The sequence below is a fragment of the Peromyscus eremicus genome, chromosome 3 (assembly GCF_949786415.1).
Source record: "Peromyscus eremicus chromosome 3, PerEre_H2_v1, whole genome shotgun sequence".
Classification (NCBI taxonomy): domain Eukaryota; kingdom Metazoa; phylum Chordata; class Mammalia; order Rodentia; family Cricetidae; genus Peromyscus; species Peromyscus eremicus.
In genome coordinates, this window is record NC_081418.1 from 48,611,311 (window position 1) to 48,635,734 (window position 24,424).

Consider the following 24,424-nt stretch of genomic DNA (forward strand, 5'->3'; position numbering starts at 1 on the left):
TATTTAAGCTAGAGTCGGGCACACAGTAGGTGCGCAACCTACATGTAGAATTGAAGCAAAGTTAGTCCCCTGAACTTCATTGAGCCCTCTCCAACTTGGGTGTTCTGAACAGCAAACTACAAGTTTGAGAAGTACACCTGGTTCTCCCTCTTGCACTAGTCCTTGTTTATGTCACCTGTCTATAAGGTACAGAACTAAAAAAAAATGCAGCCGGGCGGGGGTGGCGCATGCCTTTAATCCCAGCACTTTGGGAGGCAGAGGCAGGCTATACAATTCAATAATATAAATGCTCATTGAACATCTTCAAAGTACCAAGCATCATGCTAATTGCCAGACACTGAACAGAACTTGCCTTCACTCAGCTCAAAATACAGAAGAGACCCAACATATACATGGGTAATTGAAAATACAAAGATAACTAATAATCTCCATTCAAATAAAAAGTATTATGTATACAGTTGATTTCTGCCTCCTAAACAATTATAATCTCTGGATCTAGCTGATATATACAAAACAAACTAGCAAAAATAAAACAACCCACTAATAAGTTAAGTACCTACTAAGTTTCCTAGGCTGGTAAATTGAGAGATCCTCTTTCACAGGACCAGGAAGACGGCTCAGTGGGTAATGGCACTTTTAACTAAGCCTGATGGACTGAGTCCAATTCCTGGAACTGACATGGTGGAAAGAGACAACCAACTCCTCCAGATTTTCCTCTGACCTCTACACATGCATGGTGTCTGCACACTCCTGCCCCCCAAAATAAATAAATTAAGGTTAAAAAACCCTCTACAAAGTCTCCTTGCCCTCCTACAGATCTTAGTTGTAACTAACAACTGCAATAGAGCTCAGAAGAACTTCCTTGCTATCAGCCAGACCCTGGCAGGCAATGAAATCTATTATCATACTTAATCCTCAAAAGAAAACATGAAAAGCCGTTTTCACCCCCATTTCACACACAGGGAAGCTGGGCTGGATAAGTTAAATGACCCTCCCAGAGCCAGTCAGTGGTAATGTACAATTTGGAACTGGTGTGCGTAACTTCCACTAGAGTTGGCACACGTACAATGTTTTTGTTGTTGTTTGGTTTTTGGTTTTAGTTTTAGTTTTTAGTTTTTCGAGACAGGGTTTCTCTGTGTAGCTTTGGAGCCTGTCCTGGAACTCACTCTGTAGACCAGGCTGGCCTGGAACTCACAGAGATCTGCCTGGTTCTGCCTCCCAAGTGCTAGGATTAAAGGCGTGCGCCACCGCCGTCCAGCTACATACAATGTTTTTACAATCAGTTGTGTATTGTACATTTCTAATCCTCCCCTCCTGACAAACTCTGGGAGAGCAATGGACAAACTTTTTTTTTCTTTATATTTCTTCAGTGCCTTGAATATAAACATGAGAGCCACTGGGCGAATGAATGGGAAGAGTGTGTAGCAGAGCAATTCCAGGTAAAGGAATCCAGACGCGACTAAATCACTTCAGTGTGGCCGCCAGCATCCAAGATGGCCTCCGGTGACTGCACCTCCAGCTAGAGGCCTTCTTGTGCAATTCCCTACCACAGTGCCTCAGTGCTGTCCTGGATGGGGAGCCTAGTCTCTTCCCTGGCTGTGACAGGAAGGGTAACTAACTGGCAGGAGATTTCTCACTGTGGGAGAAGCCAGCAGCCCCATGAGGAAACCCATATAAAGGGCAACCAATTTACCCCCAGTGGCTTGTGACTACTCCAGGTGGCTGCTTTTAGGGTGGTGTGTCTAACTGGGAATGTCTCGGCCAGCATCTGATTCCAATCTCATGATAAATTATAAACCAAAACCACACAAGTATTGCTTTGGAGGACTTAAGTACAAAGCTCATGACAGAATAAATGGCCATTCTAAGACATTGACTTTGGGAGGGGACATTTGTTACACAGCATAAATGGCTAATGCATAAAGACACTAAAGATTAACCCCACAAACGAAGAAGGGCTAGAGATGGAGGCTTCAGGGGAATTATGAGACGAATATGGACAAAGCAAAGACAAGAACATGAGGGAACCTTGCATGAAGCAAGTACATCCCCACCAAGAATCTCAGACGTAGAAGAAAGTCTAACACTCACTTTGTCCAACCACTCACCAGTGGCCCATTTAAAACATAATAAAACTAACTCAGGGCTTGCCTGAATTTAACCTGAAACCCAGACAACTGACCTCCTTGAGCTGGCCTGCACAGTGAGGGATGGGGATACAGCAGCTCCCCATTATCCGTGGTTCACTTTCCATGGTTTCAGAGAAATAAGCAATTCGTAAGTTTCCAATAACCTTTGCTGTACTATGCTGTCACAGTAATACATCATTTGTGATGAGGCTAAGGGGAGAGCAGGGTCCTGGTCACCGCAGAGAGCACATTCTGCATCTGATCTGAGGGCGTTTCTGAAATGAGGTGAACACATTGCAGGAGAGACAGGCACTGGGAGGAAGAAAACATGGTTCGCTGGGATGCTATGCAGTAGACATTGCTCTGAGCTTTGTAAACACCTCATTTTACCCCCAAAGCACCATTATGTCCTTGAATCGGCTCAGTTCTCCTTTCCTTTCTTCCCAGGAGGCGTTACACCTTATCCTACTGGTGGAAGGCAGGGATAACTGCCAGACTCCAGCAGAGGGCTAAGTCCTCATGCTCCTAAACTCCCCACAAAAGAGGGAGAATCAGAGCATGGGGTGAGGCTCCAGCAGGCTAGAGAGAACCCACTACCAGCTTCACAGCATCCCTTTCACAGAGCATGCATGCACACACTTCCCCCACACTGACTAGTGCAATTCTTCCAAGAAAGAATGTATCCTAGAGAAGAATGGGAAATTTTCACACCCACAACATTCTTTGTCCTGAGGGAAAGGTGTTTTACTGGTATCCAAGTTAATTATTTTAGAGGCTAGTAATGGATTCCCCTGTAGGAGTGGCCCCTCCCTTATGCATGTGGATACAGGCATTGGCCTTTAACCACAGGGAAGGGGCTCAGAGCAAAACCCAAAGAGGTCAATTTAGTGACTACTTCTCACTGTGTCATCCTCCTGTGTGTGTGGGGAGGGGGGGCGGAATCCTATGCTGGAATGAAAATAAGGAACAAGGTCTTTAAAGTTTACTCAAAGTACTTAAAATAGCTGACTGTCCCTCTAGGAAAATAAAATTCTGGTGTGTGTGTGTGACAGAGAGAGAGAGAGAGAGAGAGAGAGAGAGAGAGAGAGAGAGAGAGAGAACATATCTGTGTATGAATGCATGCACATGTGGAGAACGGGAAAGGTAGAAAATACAGCAAATAAAGGCTTATAGCATAGTGATCACGGCACCTTTGCACCTCTGGAGTTAGAAAAGCCAGACCTTCAACAATGACGGGCAGCAGCATTGCTGACGGGAATAGGCATGAGAGGGATACCGACAAGAGAGTCCAGAAACGTTCACCAAGATCCCACACGTGGGGAGTCAGTAGAACATGCTGGAAAATGGTTAAGGCGATGCCTCCAGAGGTTTCTCCAGATAAGAGTTATCATAAAAATCCTTTGTCAGGAAAATGATATGGTCCCTTAAAATAAGTGGCTTCCCGCACTGCTGGATATCATCAACTCAGAGGCCAGCTTGATTACAAAGGGCTGCTCTGCTGCCCAAGGCCCAAGTCAGAGAGAGCAAGACGATTCAGGGACAGCAAGTTCGCTGAGATGCAGCTTAGCACAGAGAAGGGCATGCTGTCCCTCTTGGCTTTTACTATATCCTTAGCACCAGGCAGTGGCTGTGTGGCTAACGTTGATGCTGACAATAACAGAGCCCACACCTGTCTCCTCAACCAGCTAGAGTCAAAGGGTTTAAGGCCCCCAGTGTTTTGTCCTGCTCGGTTTTTACCGTCATTGATGCCATCGCCGGTAGTCACATGGGTGAACGGTGACTGAGCCCGGGGCTCCTCGCTCAGGGAGTAGCTGTGTTCAGCCTGGATGAGAGGCGCTGGTGATGTGGGAGACGGCTCCACCTCCATCGACACACTCTTCTCTGAGAGGAAAGGGTCATTCAGGAGCTGACCCAAGACGTTCTGGGAAAACTCATCCAGAAGTTCTGAGAAGTGCTGCAAGAGGCAGAGGAGGAAGAATTCAGGTTTTCTTGCTCTTGATCTGACACCCAACACGCATACTTCAAGGCAAAGAGACGCGCAGTCATTTGCAAAATCCACTTGTCTTTCTGTCCGTCAAACCGTGGCAGTGGGGGCTGGAGAGACGGCTTAGTGGGTAAAGCACTGGCTGTGCAAGCAGAGGACCTGAGTTTGATCCCCAGTACACACACGGAAAGACAGGCATGGTGGCATCTGGAATGCCAGTGCTGGGGAATCAGAGACAGGGGAACTGCAAGGGCTTGCTGGCCAATCAGACCTAACTAAGGAGCCCCAGGTCCCTGCAAGAGACATTGCCCCCAAAGACACAGTGAATAACCCCTCAGGACACTATGGTTGACCTCTAGCCTGTGTGCGCACACACACACACACACACACACACACACACACACACACACACAATATTTAGTGATTTAAACTAATCATAACTTATTATTCCTTGTCATTCTGGGGTTGACTGAGTGAGGAACTGACTTCATTGAGATGCCATGATACAGTCACACTGAACTGCATGCTTAGCTAGGGGCCTTCATTCAAGGAAGCTGGGTGGGGCTCCCTGACAGAACGGCAGAAATCTTCCATGAAGAATAAAATGAAAGATGAATGACCTCCGAATCATGCATCATTGTCACATAACATCCTGGTCCCCATGGACTCTCTAGTCAAGGCAAATGACAAATCCAGTCCAGGCTCATGAGCTGGCACAACACAACTCTACTTCCTGGGAGAAGAGTGTGGCTGAATGGTGTGACTCCCTGACGGTCCTTGCTGGAAAGATCAGCCACGTTCTGCTCTAGCAAGATCTTTAAATAAGCTATCCTCTATTTCCACTGAGTGAGAGGGTGGCTATAGCAAGGTGCCCAATTCAAAACTATTAGAGGCAGTGCTGTAGTTTGGATCTAGAATGTTCCCCCAAAAGTCTATATGTTAAAGTTTTGATCCTCGCCCATGTTGTTATTGGGAGGTAATAGAACCTTTAGGAGACGGGGCCTAGCAGAGGATCTTCAGGCCATAGATGAAATGCCCTTAAAGAGAACCCTGGGTTCTTCCTTTTCTCTTTTTCACTTCTCAGCCATGAAATGAGCAGTGCTTTCTGCCATGCACCCACACATCAAGGTACGCTGGCCTGCCCAAAGCAACAGCATCAGCATGAACCAATCAGGCACAGAGATCCATTATGCAAAGTGACCAGTTACACACAGGAGCCTCCCAACATAAGCCAAAGGAAACTGCTCCTTTTTTGTAAGTTGATTGGATCAGGTGTGTGTTACAGTAAGTCACCAACAGTCTACTCCTCTCTGATCTCTCCACTAGATTTTTGTTTCTTTTCCATTTAATCATTTTCCATCCTCCATTGCTAATTTTGTTAACTTCCCAGCCCCTGCCAAGCCATGAACATGCTATAAGGGTAGTCGTTGTGTAATATCCGGGGTCACCGTATCCCCTGCTCCACTGTCCATTGAAGGAGATGAAGTCCCATCAGAGGGGTGTGACGGTGCTATTCTGATCTGCAGAGCAACACTTCTCACTGCACTGTTGGTTGGTGGGCTAGATAATTCTTTTTGCTCTGGTATGGAGGTACCACATATGTGTGTAGCAGGGGTCGGGGGAAGGTCGCTCTGCATATGTTGGGTGTTTAGCATTTCATCATTGACATATTGGACTAGACACATTTTAGGGGTGGTTGTGGCAGCGGCAGTGTGTGTGTGTGTGTGTGTGTGTGTGTGTGTGTGTGTGTGTGTGTGTCAGGGGTTGGTCTGTATGTGACAGAATGTTTAACAGCATCTTGGACCTATTCCCCCTAGATGTCAGAAACACTTTCCCCTTGAGTGTGAAACCAAAAAACGTCTCCCCAAATTGCCAAATGTAAAATGCATCTCCAAACTGAAGCTATCCCCATCAGCTATAATTCTATACTCACTTCCATTTTCAGCAGGAAGCTGGCTCCATTTCCACTCACCACCCCGCTCACTGCCTGACCACTTTTGCCCTCGGACACTGACCAAGTCCTTGGAGGTTCAGATGTGTTCAAGATGAGAAGAAAATCCACAAGCGTGGCAGCTACCAAATGTCAAACTTTAGGAAGACCCAAGCCTACCCAAGGCATGGCCACTCGGGATAGGGTGTCTGAAACTTCTCTGTACACAGAAATTATCTGGAGGAACTAAAGATGGAGCTTCTGAATCACACATATGCACGGGGCCCAAGAACCTTCCTTGGTAACCATCTGAATTCAGAGAGGGTCAGGGCAGCTCGAAGGCTAAGATTTGAACCAAATTTCCTATTATAAGCTAAGGTCAGTGTATGGTTCCCTAAGCAGCCTACCCTTCCAGCTCGATGGATTGACGGATAATGAATATTATGAGGTGGTTGATGGAGTTCCCTTTGAACACAAAATTACAGTAACAGAAAGGGAAGTAAATAATGCAAACCGTAAGATACAAAAGCAAGAACTGATCACAGCCTGCCCATTTCCAAACCACAATTCTGTCCCAAGCTACAAGGTCAATGCTGGCCAGATAGGCTGGCTCTACTAAGCCCCTGGAATTCCGTTCCATCCGGAGGCAAGGCGAAGCTGCCTAGGCTGGTCTGCTCTGCTGACACCCTGTTTTCTTTCTTTGCAGCATCACTAATGAATGTTTTCATGAACATCCTCTCGATAACCAATAATAAACCCCCTGGCTCTGTTCGCCCTCCTTGGGCTCCCCCTACTTTAGATGATACAGTAATTATCATGTTATGAAACAATTTAGCCCTAATGACAGGCGGCCCTGAAAATTCACAGTTGTAACATTATAACCTCCCCCTCTGGAGAAAGGCAGCTCCCCAGAAGCAAAAACTAACAATGCCTAACCACCCACCTCAGAATTAACAAAGGTAACTGCTGAGTAGATTCGGGGACCAAAGAGATGGTGCCCAGTCGGTTCCACCAGGTGCCATGACTCAGCCCAGCAAAACCGTGTTAGCCAGGTCTACTCCGCAGCTTTGGTCTTGGGGACTCAGCAGACAGGCCAACCCCCTACTGCTGGTAAAGAGCTCAGGTCAGTATCAGCCCATCATTAATGCCAGCCACACACAGAGAGAAGCATTATGGTCTGGCGGTCCAAACCCAGAGAAAAGAACAATGTGGGCCTCAAAGGGAGAGACCTTCTGGACCCTTCGGATACTTTAGCAAGTAACTCAAGGGTTACATAAATGTAGTTTAATTGTTTCAGAGATAATAGCATTGCATTTTACCACCTTGCCTATTAATCTAGCTTTACTAGTTTACTTTCATAGCCTGCTCCATACTCAGTGATCACAGCAATCTTGTGAAGCTGTCTAGTAACCCACAGTCCAACATCTCAGTCATCTACTAGGGTCCTCTTCTTTCTAACTGGTGGGACTTTCCCCACCTTGCTTCTCCTAGGAAAGAGATATTTGAGTCTCACAATCAAGCTGCATGGAAAGTTCTTCGAAATAACTTCAGTGGTGTGGTAGGCTTGCCTGATGAACTGAGTGACTGACCCATCAGATACACTCCTACAAGAGAGACACGTCTCTGGATCGATGGGAACAGTGTGGATTAGGATACTCAAGTACCTTGTCCAGGGCTGTGATGTTGATGAAGGATGGAACTGAGGTTGCATGCCAAGCCTAAGGGTTTCCACATTCTGTGCCCTTTCTACTACAGCATGCTGCCTCATTGGAATCCGCCTCTAATGCTAAGCAGACAGACTCCCAATCCGTCTACTAACGAGCACACAGACTTCCACATGAAAACTGTACAAACACACCAAGAGAGTGTTCAGTGTAGAGGTACCTAGTATTGCCTTCTAGGATCCAACAGCAAAGAAGGTGGAGTTATTGTCTGGTCCCTAATATGTATTTCTGCTACAGGGTTCAGAGTCATCTGAGCTACAACCGGGTTAAAAACCTACCTCACAACATAATATGTTTCATCCAGCTCAGTGAAGACACTGGGTAAGTTCTTTTAAAGATTTATGAATGGTGTCAAGAGCAATAATAAAGACCCACTAAGGGAAAACGATTTTTTTCCTGGTCAAGAGGATGAAATCTCGGACCTGGGTAGAGGTTAGGTCTCTAACCTCCAGTTGGGCAGGTCAATGACCAGCTTAGGAGACCAGCCTTAGGAAGGCAGTCTCACCTTAAGTCATGCTAAAGAGACAGACAGAGTAATGATCCCTTTAAAGAGATAATGTACTTACCATTCCTTTCCAGAATTCCACCCCCTGCTTGCCATGGTGTCTTACAGGGCTGCAGTCCTGTGGCTTCTGAAGTCAACCCACTTTTCCGATTTACTCAGAATAATATTGCCTTTTCTTCTTCCTACCTCTGTTCTAAGCAAGCTTCCACTGATACTTCAGGCTTCTTCACTCTTTCTCAAAAGCTCTCCTTCCAACCTTATGGTTATTTGTCTACCATGTAGCTGGCTGAGCTCCATGCCAGCTTAACTCAAACAGCATGGCTTTTTGTCCCTCTCCAGATGTGGCCACACATGTGCCTATAATCCAAGAGCTATAGTAGTGGAGACAGGAGCTAGCCTAGCTCCAGGTTCAGTGAGAGACCCTGTCTCAAGGGAATGAGGTGGAGAATGATACAGCAGGACCCCCAATGTTCCTCTACTGGTGTCAATGCATGCACAGGTGTTTGTAGAGATGGATGTGAAGCACATCCTGCGGCCCACAGTCCTGGGTGCTCACAGCCTAATAAGAAGAGAGCGGACTGGGACTCTGTAGCTGTCAACCCATTGCTTTTGAAATCAGTTTTTTTTCCCATGTGAAGCTCGTGTGTGTGTGTGTGTGTGTGTGTGTGTGTGTGTGTGTGTGTGTGTGTGTTGGGGGAACAGGGTGTGAGGATGATTGAGGAGTAACAGAATGAATGTTGGACTTGGTCAGTACTCGTCCACCTCGATGAGTAGGGTGTTATGTGTTAAGGGATGGTGGAGCAGATGTTGGACTTGGTCTGTACTTGGTATCATGCTTTGATTCAAGGACCCACTGGACAAACTCATGCATGTGCTGGACCATCCTGCCTGAAACACACTCACAGTCACAGACACACAGGCCCTACTTACCCAGGCTTGCCCACCCGTGAAGTCTGCCCCAGATAGGAGAGGGGTATTCCATGCACCGATGCTAAGCACTGCCAACAGAGATAATAGTAATCTCTCACAAATTCTGGCAGGCCATGGTTAGTATCCTATTTAGCTAGGGCACTCTATAATTTTCTAAAATGTTGCAGGCAACATGAAATGAGGCTATACAAGCTTTTCTGCCTTGGAGGAGAAGGGACAGTGCCCTCTTCTGTTGTGGCTTTGCTTTGTTGTTGCTGTTGTTTTGTTTTGATTGTTGTTGTTGCCCCTGTAACCTCTACCCTGGGGGCAGCAAAGCAGCTATAGCAGGGAAAGGGGTTCACATGGAAGAACCCCAGGGCCAGTCATCAAAAGCCCCCAATCTGCACTTAGTAACCATCCTACTCTCTGGGCCTGTGGTCTGGGAGTTAGGACTGCCTTAGCTGTGGGCCTCTGCCTGAGAAGACTGCACTTGGACAGAAAAAAAGAAGGCTTTGTACTTCAAAAATCAAAAACTCACAGCTCTGAGCCTTACACACAGCACAGTACGCCCAACGACTGGAGCCGCGGAAGTGGGGAATGTGGTGGGGCAAGCGGTCCAAAAGGGATTTGGAGGGCACGCCTCAAACTGACTTTAGAGGTTTGCAGAGGCCTCCCTGCAGCAAAACAGTCCTGTGCTGGGAGAGAAGGAGCTATCCCCGGCTCTGGAGACCGCCAGGCTGCTCTCTCCATCCCGAGACAGATGCCTGAGACCGAGAGGTTCTGACTCAGGGCTCTGTACATACACAACCCGAAGGAAGAGGCGGCATTGTCAAAGTCACAAGCCAAAAAAAAGGCTGATGAGTCAAATCCCATTACAAGAAAATTCCAAGTGTGCCCAATTTGTTTCTGGCACTAAACTTTAGGTAATTACAGATGTCTCTAAATTAAAAAGATAAAAGAGGGTCAAGTCTGGGAGCTCTTTTCATTATTAAAGGAGTTGGGGGTGGATGTGGCTTTGGGGGGTTGATTTTGCATTGGTAAATGTCATTTTTTTTTATTGAAATGTAACTAGCAGTAACAGAAAATGTCTCAAGTCTTACCCTAAGACATACACACTTAAGTATGTCGTATCTAGATGTACTTTTATTTGTAGCTAAAACAATGTAGTAGAATTAATCAAACTATAAAGCCACGGGTGGATTCTATCTAAGAGAGCAATTATGAATCCACAGATAGGTGCAGTCCATGGTTTATACACAGAGTTGCCCTGCAGGGGAGGAACAAGGGCACACCGGGATTGAAGGACAGTTAACTCCTTACATGGCACTGTAATGCTGACACACGTCAGTATACATTTCTCCACACCCCCAGAGCGCACAACGCTGAGGGAAATCTAACGTAAACTTCTGACCCTCACGTCAAAGGTGTGGCGGTGCTCATCAGCTGTAACACATGGGTCCCTCTGACCCAGATGTTGATCATGAATATAACTGGGAAATCTTTAGTGTTTCTTGTTCAATTTTGCTGCAAACCTCAAAATGCTCTTCAAGATTTCTTGTCACCCTTCATTTATTTATTAATCTAAATGTAAATTTTTACAGATGCTATTTGTCTGACGTCATGCACCAGTAGGAGCAGCTTTTAAACTGCATAACTTTCCACCATTAAAATAAGAAATTATGAACTTTTACCAAATGTAGCCCAATCCTTAATGGCCCACAGCAGCTCTTCTTGAATTGGCTTTAGGGAAAATCCGCTGTTTCCTTTGAAGACTGTCTACTCTGAGTGTACACACACATACACACACAGAGGCATGCACGCAAAAATTCATGACTTTAGGTGAGGAATAGCCCGCCCATCAATGAGCAACAGGGTTCCAAGAGTCTCATTCAGCCAGCACAAACAAGTTACATCTGCCTTCTGCTTGCGTCACTGACATCTATGGCTGCAAATGACCCCCAAATGTGCATCTGAGTAATTTCTGAACCCGAACTAGCCTCTAAGCCTGACAAAGAGCCTCTCTTTCCACTGTCCAGAGGTATCCATCTAGTCCCCCGTGGGGGCTAGCAAGAAGATACAGTAATGTTTACCCTCCATGTTCAATGTTTGATGCTTTGCGGAGCACAGACCGCCTCCACCCTTGCTGTACTATCTCCACAACACTAGGATAAGCCAGAGGGTGGAGACAGACAGGATCCCTAGCCGCTAGCTTGCTTTCCAACATTTCCATCACTGTCCTCCACCTCCACATCTCTGCCAGAGAGCTAACAGGTCAGATCCCTGCTTGTCGGAAAGAAATGCTTTTAGAACTTTAACTTGGGCCCCACTGGCAGGACCATCTCCTTGTGGTAACAGAGAAGACCCTTAGGATCCTTCTAGAGTAGTAGAATCTTGTGCGACAGAGGAGGCCTCTTTGGTTAAGTTTGAGCCTGTGAGTCCTTCTCTTGCTTCTTCTACCTCAGCAGGCAGCTGAATCTGACCATCAAATGAAAGTCATTCCAAATCATGACGGAGCTCACCACTCCATGCTAAGGCAGTATAGTGTCTGCATTTCTGTTCTCTCCCATTATAAAGGGTGGCTATGGAGACTCGGGGTATGGAGAACAGCTGTCTTCACGGCCAGTCCTCCTCCTTTCCTTTCTCTCCTTCCAAGGCAAAGTTCAGATGAGTCACCTCCACCCTTAGATGGGAGTGCTGAACAGAGGGCCCCGTGCCTGGTCTGCCCTACACACTAGAGCCAGGAAAACATGCATTCTTAACTCTTCCATGCTTAGCAAGCAGCCTCCAACATGGCTCAGTCTAAGCCTAACTTACCCACAGGTAAAGTTAAAATGGATTTAAGTTTCTGATTTATCACTCTCCAGCTAAATTCCCTCAAGAGTCTCTTCCTGGTTTCTGTTTTGTCCCATGCTGATGCCCCTTCTTGGATTCTTTACATTTTCATGATATAAGTAAACGTGGAGGGTGTTTTGCTCAATCTCTTCTAGAAATATCTTTCCCCTTCCCCACTACAGCTTTTAGGTTCCTTGTATTCTTCAACAGAAAGTATACCCGCCCGCCCTCAGCTCCTATCTTCTATTGCCAACCTTTGGGCTTTGCCCCAACAGTCCAGACTGTTCCCTCAAATCCTTCAGTGAAGACACTGTTAAGATACTCGTTCGCACTATCTCGAGTCCACTTTGAATGACGAACATCCGCCATTCCCGAAACACCTGTGGGTGATAGCACAGCCTACTGACAGTGGCAGGAACTCTGAAAATCCAACTTGATCAAAATCCAACACTCCAGATCATTCCAACTTGAGACAAACAGAGGCCAAAAGTGGTATATGAATCAGAGTCAAGGGCTGACTAAACACAAGGCCTGTCAAATGAGGGAGTTGAGGAGGTTCCCACGGGTGCCCCCCATGCCCGCTGCCACCCTGGAACCTTCAGAACAGGACATATACTTTGCTATGCAATCTAACCTTTATGTCAAGACCTAATGCCAAAGATGTCAGGTATGACAAGGTAAAGAAGTCATGAACACTTCACAGACTCTGTGTCTTATCTATGAGCCAACTACGTCACAGGGCGGGGGTGTTTGAGATGTACAAGGTACCGTCTTGTTTAAACTCCCAGGGAGTGGATCACTGCCAAAAGCAGCTCCATCACCCTAGATAAGGGCAACAGGAATCCCACAGGTCCTGGCTTTCACCCACATAGTCTCTTGATCCATTAGACTTTATGAGTATGCCCCACCTCTCTGGAACAATAGTGACTACCTCACATCAGGGGACCTTAGCCAAGTGAAACAGTGTTTCACTCACTGGGCTAGCATATACACTTGTGGGTTCTCCATCTGCAAACCATGGACTGAAAAACCATAGACTGAAACTGAGAATGTTCGGAAACAAAACAAAACGAAAACCAACCAACCATTTCCGTATTGAACATTAACAGACTTCTTTTCTTGTTATTATTTTCCCTAAACAACACAATGAACATCTATTTGCATAGCATTATTCTGTAAATTATTTAGAGATAATTTAAAGTACATGAAATGATGTGTGTAGGTTTATGCAAATATTAATCCATTATGCAAAAACCTTGAGTGTCTACCGATTTTATTAATCACAGAGGAACGAGGGCACTCTGCTACCACCCCGCCTTTAGGTCCAGAGGGATGGCTGTATTTTTAAGTCAGCTCTATTATTATGAGCTTCTGACCTTGGCCAAATCATTTGTACTTTCTATCTGATCTGAAAATCAGAAATACAATCTGCCCTTTAGAACTGTAATGACACGACAACAAACCCAATACATGCACACTTTAGGCATGACATGGTAAAAGAAAACTGGCTGAGGAAACCACAGGAACACGAACATGAAAGCTATGTCCCAGTACTCTACAGGGTCATTCTTACCTCCATCTTGGCTGGCCAGTTAGCAGTGGCAACAACTTAGAACACAATAGTCATTGGCTGTCCGCGCCTATATTCCGATCCGTTAATGGACTTAAACCAACCGGGATAAGAAACCCTTTTCCACCTCCAAATGCTTCTAGAACATAAAGGCTGAATGGCCTGCTCGGGACAGACTATCTTGAAGCAGGGGAGAGCAGAGAGCCTCCTGTTAAGTCCCGTTATCCTGCCCTGCCAGCCTCAGGAGAAGCCACTAACAGTGTCCAGAGATGAGAACCCCATCACGTTCAATGAAGCCTAGGGACTCCCGACCTCCTCTCAAACAAGCAGATGTTTCTCTCACCACGTAGAACAGCTCCTTTCACATAACACAAGTGTAGTAAGGTTTGCTGCTTCGTTGCTATCATTTCCATTGCATGCTAAAGTTGGGACAAGACTTGTCCATAGAGTAGTACTATAAAAATGATCAAGCTCATTAATTAATAATACCTTCTTCTTCTTAGTGAGCTCACACCAGCTTCCGGTTGGCCCATTTTACTTAGCAAGGGATTCAATGTTAAGGTCATTAATTTATTTTCAAAATTAACTTATTTATTTAGACAGGTTATCATGGGTTCAAACTCACTAAGTATTCAAGAATGACTTTGAGCTCCTGCTCTTCCTGTCTCCATCTCCAGAGAGCTAGAATCATAGATATGCGCGCACACACACACACACACACACACACACAGTTTATGCAGTGATCAACCCACCATTTTGTGCATGCTAGACATCAAGCCATGGCTTTGTACATGTTAGGTAAGCACTCTACCAACTAAGCCATGTCCCTGGCTGTCAGCTCATCAGTTTATAATGGATATATTTTATTTTCCTCTTTCTGCAAAAGGCCCACATCTCCACTCTCAAATCATCTCTCTCATTCCCTATGACTGCTTCTCCACAAATCATCTTTGATCACATCCAGGGTATTCTTTGGTGCTCTTCTAGCCAGAAATTATCATTTTATGCAAACTTCCCACCCATGTAATAATTTTCCCTTTATCTTTATGTATGGGTGTTTTGCCTTCATGTATGTCTATGCATCACATACATGCAGTGCCCATGGAGGCCAGAAGAGGGCCTCAGATTCCCCTGGGACTGAAGTTACAGATGGTCCTGAGCTGCCCTGTGGATGCTGAAGATCGAATCTGGGTCCTCTGGAAGAGCAGTCAGTGCTTCTAACTGCTGAACCATCTTTTCAGCCCTCACTTGGACTTTTATAAGGGAACTGGTCAGCGCTAAGTGGCATTGCCAAACTCCTGTTTTGGTGAAACCGCTGACCCAAAAGACCCAGATGACTTAAAGCAACCATTATGAATCCTGAGATCCATCCCCACCCACTGGGAACTGGGAACCCATGACAGGGCCCAGCACAAAAGGAGTGAACTACAGCAGCTTGGTAGAAAGCATCATGGCCACACCCAGAGTTTCTTTATTCTGATTCTAAGCAGCAGAGGTCACCTTGCTGTCTTTCTATGGAAGAGCATACATGGGATCTTGTGATCACAGCAGGTTGTTATAAGAACAACCAAACCAGAAATATTCTGTAGAGTCTCTCGGGGAACATATGTAAGTATCACATGTTAAAACTTGTTACCAAACCGCTTACTTGAGGTGTGTGTGTGTGTGTGTGTGTGTGTGTGTGTGTGTGTGTATGTATATCTGTGTATCTGTGTGTATCTGTGTGTATCTGTGTATGTGTGTGTATCTGTTTGTGTGTGTATCTGTGTATGTATGTGTATATATGTATGTACCTGTTTGTGTGTGTATCTCTGTGTGTGTATCTGTTTGTGTGTGTATCTGTGTATATGTATGTATCTGTTTGTGTGTGTATCTCTGTTTGTGTATCTGTGTGTGTATACCTGTGTGTGTATATCTGTGTATGTGTGTGTGCATCTATGTATGTGTATCTGTGTATATGTGTGTGTGTGAGATCGTCGTCATCATCCTCTCCCTTCCCACACTGAAGACAACATAGGGTGCTGCTTCTGTGTATTGTTCGTGGTCAAACAATGGTGGAAAACTGCTCACTGCAGCACGATCAGAGAGCTGCCTACTGTTCACAAAACGTTCATCTCCCCCATGGGCAGCCCATGGCCTTAAGAAGCACATGTGGCTTGAACAGGACCATGATGCAATGCCTTGGTGGGAAGGAGGGGAATATTTTAGAAAGAAAGTTGGCAGAGCTTCACTAATAAATTAGGGGAAGTCTGCCTGTGTACTGGAAAGAATGCTTCATTGGGAATCCAAGGCCTTTAGTTTTAGACATACTGTCACTACCTGATTCTGTGACTCCAGATGAGTCCTTGAACCTTTCTAGGTCTCTTTTCTCAGATTATAAAATAAAGGATGGGCCTAGCTTCTCAAGACCCAGACATTCAGAAGGCAGTAATGATGCAGTTGGCCTCTGCTTCCCCTTACATCTAAGGGAATATATAGCCTGAAAACAAATCTTAAGCCTGAGTCAGTGTTCCCTTCTCTTTGGCCTTTTCTGGGCCTCTTGGCGGAGAATTTGCTCCCCTGAGGACAGCTGAGCTAACAGCTGGACAGTACTGGCTGATTTCCACCCTTCCCACAGCTGGCCTTAGAGACAAACAACCAGAAAGGCATTTATCAACAAAACAAAACCATGACTCAACTTTCACAGGCCAACTGCAGATGAAGACTGAAAAGCCATGCACTACTTCTCCCTGACCTACAAACCCAAGATCTTCCTAGCCTGGCCTCTGAATAACTTCCGTGGGGAAAAGGAGGCGTGACAGTTTCCAGAGCAACCAAGGGCCATGGCTTCATGTTCTCTACACCACTCCCCAGGAGAAACCCAACTGCTGTGAAGTTGCTAGAGGTACTCAACCAGGCCATGCTGTAAATGACTGTCCACGCATCAGGACTAGCCTACACACGACAGGGCTGCTGGGCATGAAATGCTAGTGGAGTCCCCTTTCTCAACATGATGACAACCAAAAATGTCACCATATAGTGCAAAAAGTCAAAAAGGTGTATTGTCACAATGGAGACGCTGGGCTAGGGATGTTGCTCAGTTGGCAGAGTGCTTAGCTAGCATGCCAGAAGTCCTGGGCTTAATCTCTAGCATCACATGAAACTGGGTACCATACACTTGTATTCCTAGCACCAGGAGGCTGAGGCAGGAGGATCAAAAATTCAAGGTCATCCTTTTCTACGAAGTGAATTTGAGGCAAGTCTAGTGTACATGAGACCGAGCCTGAAAAAAAAAAAGGATTGATATGTGAGCTGATGACTGCATGCTCTGCCCTGCCTGACACCCCACTAGAATCCATGTGCCACACCCCTCCATGCCTTTCTCTTCGGCAAAGTCGGGTTTCCAGCTAAGCTTTCAAGTTGAGGCACTACCATGATCCTTTGCTCACCTCTGCTTGAACAGATGTCTGGCCCAGCAGCCCATTTAGAAGGAAAAAGGAAAGACAAAACCCCAGTTCACTGAGCTGTACACAGAGTCTGTGTGTGGAACCAAGGTGCAGCCGGACCACCCCGCCGCCTCCTGACGTCTGCCACGCACAGTCCAATTGGTTTGTTTATTGGGGCTGCTAACTCACAAAAGAGGCATTTAAAAACGCCACAAGGAGCCTTGGGAACTGAGCAGGGAAACCTCAAATATACAGCAGGAATCTGGCCTTTGCAAACAGCAGGCACGCTGCACCAGGGAGCACTGGATCAACACACAGGATCCCAGCCACCAAGGTGGGTCTCCTAATGGAGTTGATCACCCTGCACTGCCAACCTCGGGTGTAGAACAGGATAAGACCCCCGAGACAACTTAAGGTGTATCCAAGGAACTGTTGAAAATGCGGTGGCAGGAATCCATTTGCGAACACATTTTTAAAAGCCCTAACATACATAGGCATTGAAAAACCTGAATTCCCTGTACTTTCTCAATGATAAAAGAGAGAGCTGCTGACAGAATGCTGGGAAGTAGGGGTATACAGACAGAGAAATGGTAAAGTAAGGGAGGGTATCTACAGAGGAAACCAGATATGTGATTTTCCTGGTCTCTATTTTCTGCAACAAAACCTTTCAAGTTTATGATAGCAGAAGAAAAACAAAACCCTTTTTTTCCACCTTGAAAACAGACTCCATTTAAAGAATTAAGTGAAACCTGGTTTAAACAGTCCTCAGGGAACAAAAAACAGTGAGGATATCTGACTAGAGGCGACGCTTCCTGTCCAGAGAGCGGATATCGGATATTACATCCCTGTTAAATAAGTAAATAAAGAGCCCACTGGGGATCGTGGGCTTAAAATACAGACAGTCTCCAGAGCAGTAATACCCCAAGTCACCAAATGTCTAACTCTTACACTGTTAAGTGGCCAGAAACCTCCCCCTTCAATTTCTCCCCAACAATAGCAATTAGTTGTTCTGGTCAAAGTATAGGCCTGCAGGGCAGCTCCAGTCAGCAACTCTCCACAAGAGACGCCCAGGCCCCACAATGGACCCTTTCCCTCACAGCTCCTCACCAGGCAGGCTCCCCCAGGGCTCCCAGCATCACTCTACCATGGACTCTTCTTTTTGTGTAAATCCAAGTCTCCAGCCTGAACTACTTCACTTAAGCTCATATTTTTGAACTGTATTTAGTGGTAGCTCCTTGCTCTCGTGACTTGGGACCCCCAGCCACAAATATCTAAAAGGCATAGGACTGATCCTACAATCCAAACACCCATCCCATTACTGCCAGCTGAGGCACCAGACAGACCCTGGCCACTCACCGGATCAATCTCATCTGCTTCAGTGGCCCGAATTCCAAGCTGACCCCCAGGGCCCTGCTCCCTACTGTAGGTAGTAAGTCTCTTCCCCAGAGTACAGCCTCTGCAGTAAGAGGAGGGTAGAGGAGGTGAGACTATGATCTGAGGGCTACTTTATAGATGTAATTAATGTTCCGATTCAGTTGATTGAGTTCATTAAATGGGAGACCATCCTGTCTAGGTGTGCTGGCTAATTTTATGTCAACCTGACTCAAGTTAGAGTCATCTGAAAGGAGGGTGCCTCAATTGAGAAAATGCCTTCATAAGATCTGGCTGTAGGGCTTTTTCTTAATTAGCAATCGATGGAAGAGGACTCAGCCCATTGTGGGTGGTTCTGTCCCTAGGTTCTTTAAAAGAAAGCAAGCTGAACAAGCCATGATGAGCAAGCCAGTAAGCAGCACCCCTCCATGGCCTCTACATCAGCTCCTGCCTCCAGGTTCCTGCCCTGGTCAGGTTCCTGCCCTGAGTTCCTTCAGTCATGGGCTACAATGTGGAAGTGTGAGCAAATAAACCCTTTCCTCCTCAACTTGCTTTTGGTCATGGTGTCTCATCACAGCAATAGTAATCCTAACTAAGACACTAGGACTCTCCTAACCAGGAAGCCCTTTTAAAAAAAAATCTCCAGGTAGAGAGACTTCCCTCCTACTGGTCTGGAAAAGGCAGGCCAACTGCCCAGAAATATACACAGAAACCTCAACCCAGCTTACAATTGGCTAGAGAACCAAAAGAGTGACTGGAGAAAGGCTCCAGCTGCCACCTGACTACAAGGTGGTAAGAACTGAGAAAGGAGGTAGCTAGGCCATGCCCAGACATCTGCCCATAGGAAACAAGAGAAGATAAGCGTGGTATTTCAAATTGCTATGTCTGTGGTCATTTGCCATGATGCTAAAGACAGAACTGGATTGTCCCAATGCTTCATGTGTGGATCTCTAATGTCCAATGTGCTGGTATTTTGGAAATGGGTCCTGCAGAAGGTTTTTAGGTTTAGATGGCGTCACAGGGAAAGGCCCTCATGATGGGACCAGTTCTCTCCTAAAAAGATGCAGAAGAGATGGTTCAGTTGCTAAAATAACCTACTGCACAGGTGTGAGGATGTGAATTCAATACCCAGAACTAACGTCACACAAGCTGTGTGTGGTGGCGCTCTCTCTCTCTCTCTCTCTCTCTCTCTCTCTCTCTCTCTCTCTCCCTCTCTCCTCCCTTCCTCCCCCCTCCCTCTCTTTTTCTCTTTCTCCTCCTCCTCTCTGTCTCCTTCTCTTCCTTCTCCTTTCTTTCCCCCCTGCTTCCTTTCTTCTCTCTTCTCCCCTTCCTTTCTTTTTAAATTTAATTTTTTAAATTTCCTTTATTTACGTGGTAGGGAGGGGTAGGCACACCATGGAGGGCATGTGGAAAGTTTGCTTCTGGGAACTGGGTCTTTCCTTCCAGCACGTGAATCCCTAGGATCGAACTCTGGTTGTCAAGCTTGGTGACAAGTGTGTTGACCTGCTGAACCATCCTTCTGGTCCCTTTTCCTTTCTCTGAGAACACAATATGAATCTATGAGCCAGGATCAAGCCTTCAACCAAATCCAAATACACTGGCGCCCTGACAGCTCTTCCCTGTAATATCTGTGAGAAGTCTCCGCTCTGAAGCCAGCCAGGCTGCGGCGCTTTATCACCTACAGCACCCCGGCAGACTAATTCGTGAACAACAGGAAACTCATAGACCCACCATCTGGCCTCATGTCTGTCCATTGCTGCACCTATAGCCTCTCTCCTTTGTTCACCCCTGAAAATGGTTATGTGATGAAAAGTGAACCCTGAAACAAGCGTGGCAATGGGGGGAGGCTGTGTGCCTCAAAGACAGCCTCTAGCCTTGTTGATATCTGCCTCCCACCTCTCACTTACCCCTCTGAGAAGTCTGATCAGAATATAAGTCTGGCTGGAACGTCACCTCTGGCCTCCTAGACAGCAAGCTTGCTGTTCTGCTCTGGCCTTATGTCTCGAGGCGGGGGGGGGGGGGGGGGGGGGGGGGGAGGATTGGAGATATGAGGAGAGTGGGGAGGGTCTATTTTCCTAACGGTCTAAGGCAGTAAGAAGTTGATCTCCTTTGAAAGAAATGTTCACAAGAAAACTGAAGGAAGGAAGGAAGGAAGGAAGGAAGGAAGGAAGGAAGGAAGGAAGGAAGGAAGGAAGGAGGAGGGATTCTTGATATGCACAAAAGAGACATATTTGCATAAGACATGTTTGCACTCAAGACTGGCCACAGGCCAGCTTCGCTTGTGGATGATCCCAGAAGGACTCACCTCTACCTCCACTTCCTCCCTCTGTCTGTCTTTGCAAGTTGACAGTGTACCAGTCTCCCTCTAGCCAGTTTAAGCTGGCTCCTTCACTAGTTCTGCACCCTCCTGATCTCCATGCAACTACCCTACCAGGTCTTTCTACTCTAGTCCCTGGCTCCATGCAGGAACCAGGTCCCGGTGTGACCTGAACAAAGCCTCTTCTACACCTAAGCCCAGGCACCTTCAGGATCACACTCTCTTTACTCACTGTCTTGAGGCCTCCACGGGGTCTCACTGCTCTCTGTCCACTTTGTCTTAACTTCAGAGAAGATACATAAGAAGGCAGGATGTGTTGGGGAAACTAGACTAAGTTCTGGATACACAAAGGAACTGTCTTACAGGGTGGGGCCCACCAGAACACTTAAAACATGCCTGCTTATCCATTATGAAGCTTGGTACTTATCCATTATGGAGCTTGGTACTACGTTCTGCCAAAGCTCTATTCAGGATCCAATTATTTTCCCCAGTTTCAGCTCAATGGTAGCTTTAGCTCAACGCTATGGTGGGGAACGAAAATTACCTGTTCTTTCTCTCCTCCTCCAACTCTCTAACTCTACAAGGAAAATAGATGTGTTGTAGTTTTGGTGTCCCCACTTGGCTCTCACTAGCAGACACCTGTTGCAACTACCAGCAGGAAGCAGAATGTCAATTCACCTTAACCAAGACAAGTATTAAACCCTAAGAAGGTCCTCTTGGCTGTTTAAAAGCATGCTTGGGTTTTTCAACGAGGGTTTTCTAGTTGAATCCTCCTGATGAATTGATGGAACAGTATGAATACTAGGAAACTATGGAAAAGCAGCCTCGTCACAGCAACCTGCCAGCCTGGCCATTGCTTTAGACTGTAAGATTCTGGACGTGTGTTAGATGCATTGCATCATCTTTGTTCCGCGGCCTACACAAAACAATAGATGGGGATTCAAGGGGCGATGCCAATCAGAATGATCATGGGACACCGCACATGTCCGCGTAAGTGTGAACTATAACAGGGCACACAAATATAATGGGAGATATGGTGGGACCTTCCCACAACATGGAAAAGAGACCAAAACAGGTCTATGAAGAAGCCTCTCTCCCCTCTCTTGTTGAGAAATGAGTCAGCTCACATCAGGGTCCAGAGATCATCATAGCCCCAGGTAATCTCAAAAGTCAAGCCAACATGAACAAATGCTATTTTCTCTCCTGCAGATATGAGCTATCAAAGTTCAGAGAGAAGCAGCCACTTGGACCTGGAGTTTAGCATGATTTTGATGAAGCTCTCTTCTTTGCCGTTGAGAGGTTGACCTTCTGACGTACTCTGGTAGTTGGGTTTCATCTGCCAACTTCACATACAAGTTTTTAAAAGATTCTCATGGGCTGAGAATGAAGCTCAGTAATGAAGCATTTGCCTAGGCCTAGCATGCCCATGAACCTGGGACCAATCCATAGGATCAGAAATAGGTTCTAAAAATAAAATATAAATCCTGGAAAACATCCTTCTTAGGTGTAAGGTGGAGCTCCAAACTCCACAAAGAAGCACACAGTACCATGTAATTGTGAAATTATCATAGAAGGGGGGGAATCTTTATGTCTGTCTAGTACCTCAAAGACTTGGCTATTGGTCAGGATCCTGTGGTTCAAGTTATTCACGGTACTGCACTTCTCCCTGGATGAGAGGGCACCACACTGAAGGAGTAGCTTCTCATAGCTTTCATTTGTCTGTCACAGCAAGCAAACCCTGAACCCTTTACTCAACAGCTGACACACACCTGGCAACTCTTCCTTCAAGATTAGAGAAAAAAAATCTAAGGGAATCTTCCTCCACGCTTACTCTGGAACATTCGTGTTTAGAAGAAAGAAAGTAAATAGTGACATCAGGTTAGGTGTTTGCTGATGCAGAAGCCAGTGTACATTAGTGATGTGATAATGGTGTGACTGGGAGTGAGCCTTTCCAGGCAGAGCAGCTGGGACACAAAGGTCACTGTCTAGATGATGAGCCACCAATGAGCTAGCTGTCCACAAGCACCTAGCCATGGAGGTACAATGAGAAAAATGGCTAGGTATATTACTGGAATAAATCTTCAGCACAGACAACTGAGTTAAGTAATTATCCCAGGCAGTTTATCAGGGGAGAAATGTAAGTCCAGAGAGGCTCTACAATGGACCCGAAGGCCTGGCTAAGGAAGGGGTGGAGCCAGAAACTCAAAATCTAATTCCTTGAGGAAGGAAGATTCCATCCTTCACAGTGAAAGATCAGCATCCACAGCTAATTCATCCTTCATGGTGGAGCATAATCATCATAAACACACAATTTTTAAATAATGGAGATGAGAACCAATGCCTGTCTGTGTTACTCGTGCATGTACAACATGAGATGTGGTTTTCCAGTATGTCTACTCTTACCAGATGACAGTGGTCAAGGAAAGGATCCGGAATCACTCTTGTGGCTCTGAGGAGGGTAGACAAAATACCTGTCAGTCATTTTAGGTGAAGTCAGGTATGAATCCAGTCAATTCACAGCCTGTGTCCTTTTCTGGGCAGTTAGTCCACAAAAGAAATTCATACATGCTGAAGCCCCTCCTAAATGAAAGGCAACATGGCTGCCATCAACCGTTCTGAGACATACGAGGCTGTTTCTCACCTACCTCAGCCTTTTCAGCTATCTCCTCCTAGGGCTTTCAAGATTTGGCTCTGTGAACAGAACCATGTTCACAGTGAGCCATTCACCACACTGTCAATCACATACCACCAGTCAGTAGGACAGTGGGACACTCTTTACTGCCCACAGACTCTGTATTTATGACTCATTTGCTTGCTACAGTTTACTCGCCGCCCCCAAATTCCATGGTCTCTTGTGAATCCGTGCAAAGCGTGAAGAAGAGCGGTCATCTGCCGCTCAGGCTCCTGGCGCCGGCCGCCTGGCTCCATCCTCACACTGGAAACAGTGTCCTCTTCAGGGCCTGTGCAGTGTCATGTTTACACATCTTTGCATTTTTGATGAGTTTGATGTCTGAAGCAGCCCCAGGCACAGTTGTGATGTGATGCCATGTGTCCCTAAAGCAAGGAGATTATGATGTGCCTTACAGAAAACATCCTCGGGACAGATTAAGTTCCATTCAAGCAAGGAATGGAGCTCTTGGCTACAGTCCAGTGTAAATAAGCCAATAGAATACACTGAATGAGGTGTCTCTAAACAGAAGAACACACAATCAAGGTTATGTATCAACTGACTGATATCAACTGATGCGAGGCTTATAAGAATCTCCACATTTTTTTTTCTTGTCTACCAGCTTATTCAGTGACTTTGCGGAATGTAACCGCTGCAAGAAGAGATAATGAGAAAAATCTACATATCCTTATCGTCATTTGTGTGACTAATACCATGCCAGGCTTTCCCCAAAAGGTGATTAAAACCATCTGGGGAACTTGGAAATGATTTGCTGTCTAAGCCCTGCACGTCCTCTGCAGCTGCATTTCTACTAACCATCCCCACTGCAATGCTCCACCGTCCCCACGTCCCGGCTGCTGATTCCAGGTCTCCCCACCCTGGCCCATATCAAAAGCCAGCTCAGGAACACAGCACCCATGCCTCCACTGGGGTCACAGGCCCTGTTTTATCATCCACATTTACATCTGCCATTATCTGAAATTAACATTTATCTGTTCTGAACTTTATTATCTGACTCCCATTTTGTTGACTGTTTGACAGCGACCCTACCCCACCTGTA

The 24,424-nt window shown here is 46.1% G+C and overlaps 1 protein-coding gene across 1 annotated transcript in view; it reads right to left on the reverse strand.

The window, feature by feature from the left end:
- Creb3l2 (cAMP responsive element binding protein 3 like 2) overlaps positions 1-24,424 on the reverse strand; it is a 118,365-nt gene that overhangs the window by 41,892 nt on the left and 52,049 nt on the right. The window contains exon 2 of the mRNA XM_059257573.1: positions 3,867-4,083. Coding sequence (XP_059113556.1) covers positions 3,867-4,083 — 217 coding nt within the window. The remainder of the gene's footprint in view (positions 1-3,866; positions 4,084-24,424) is intronic.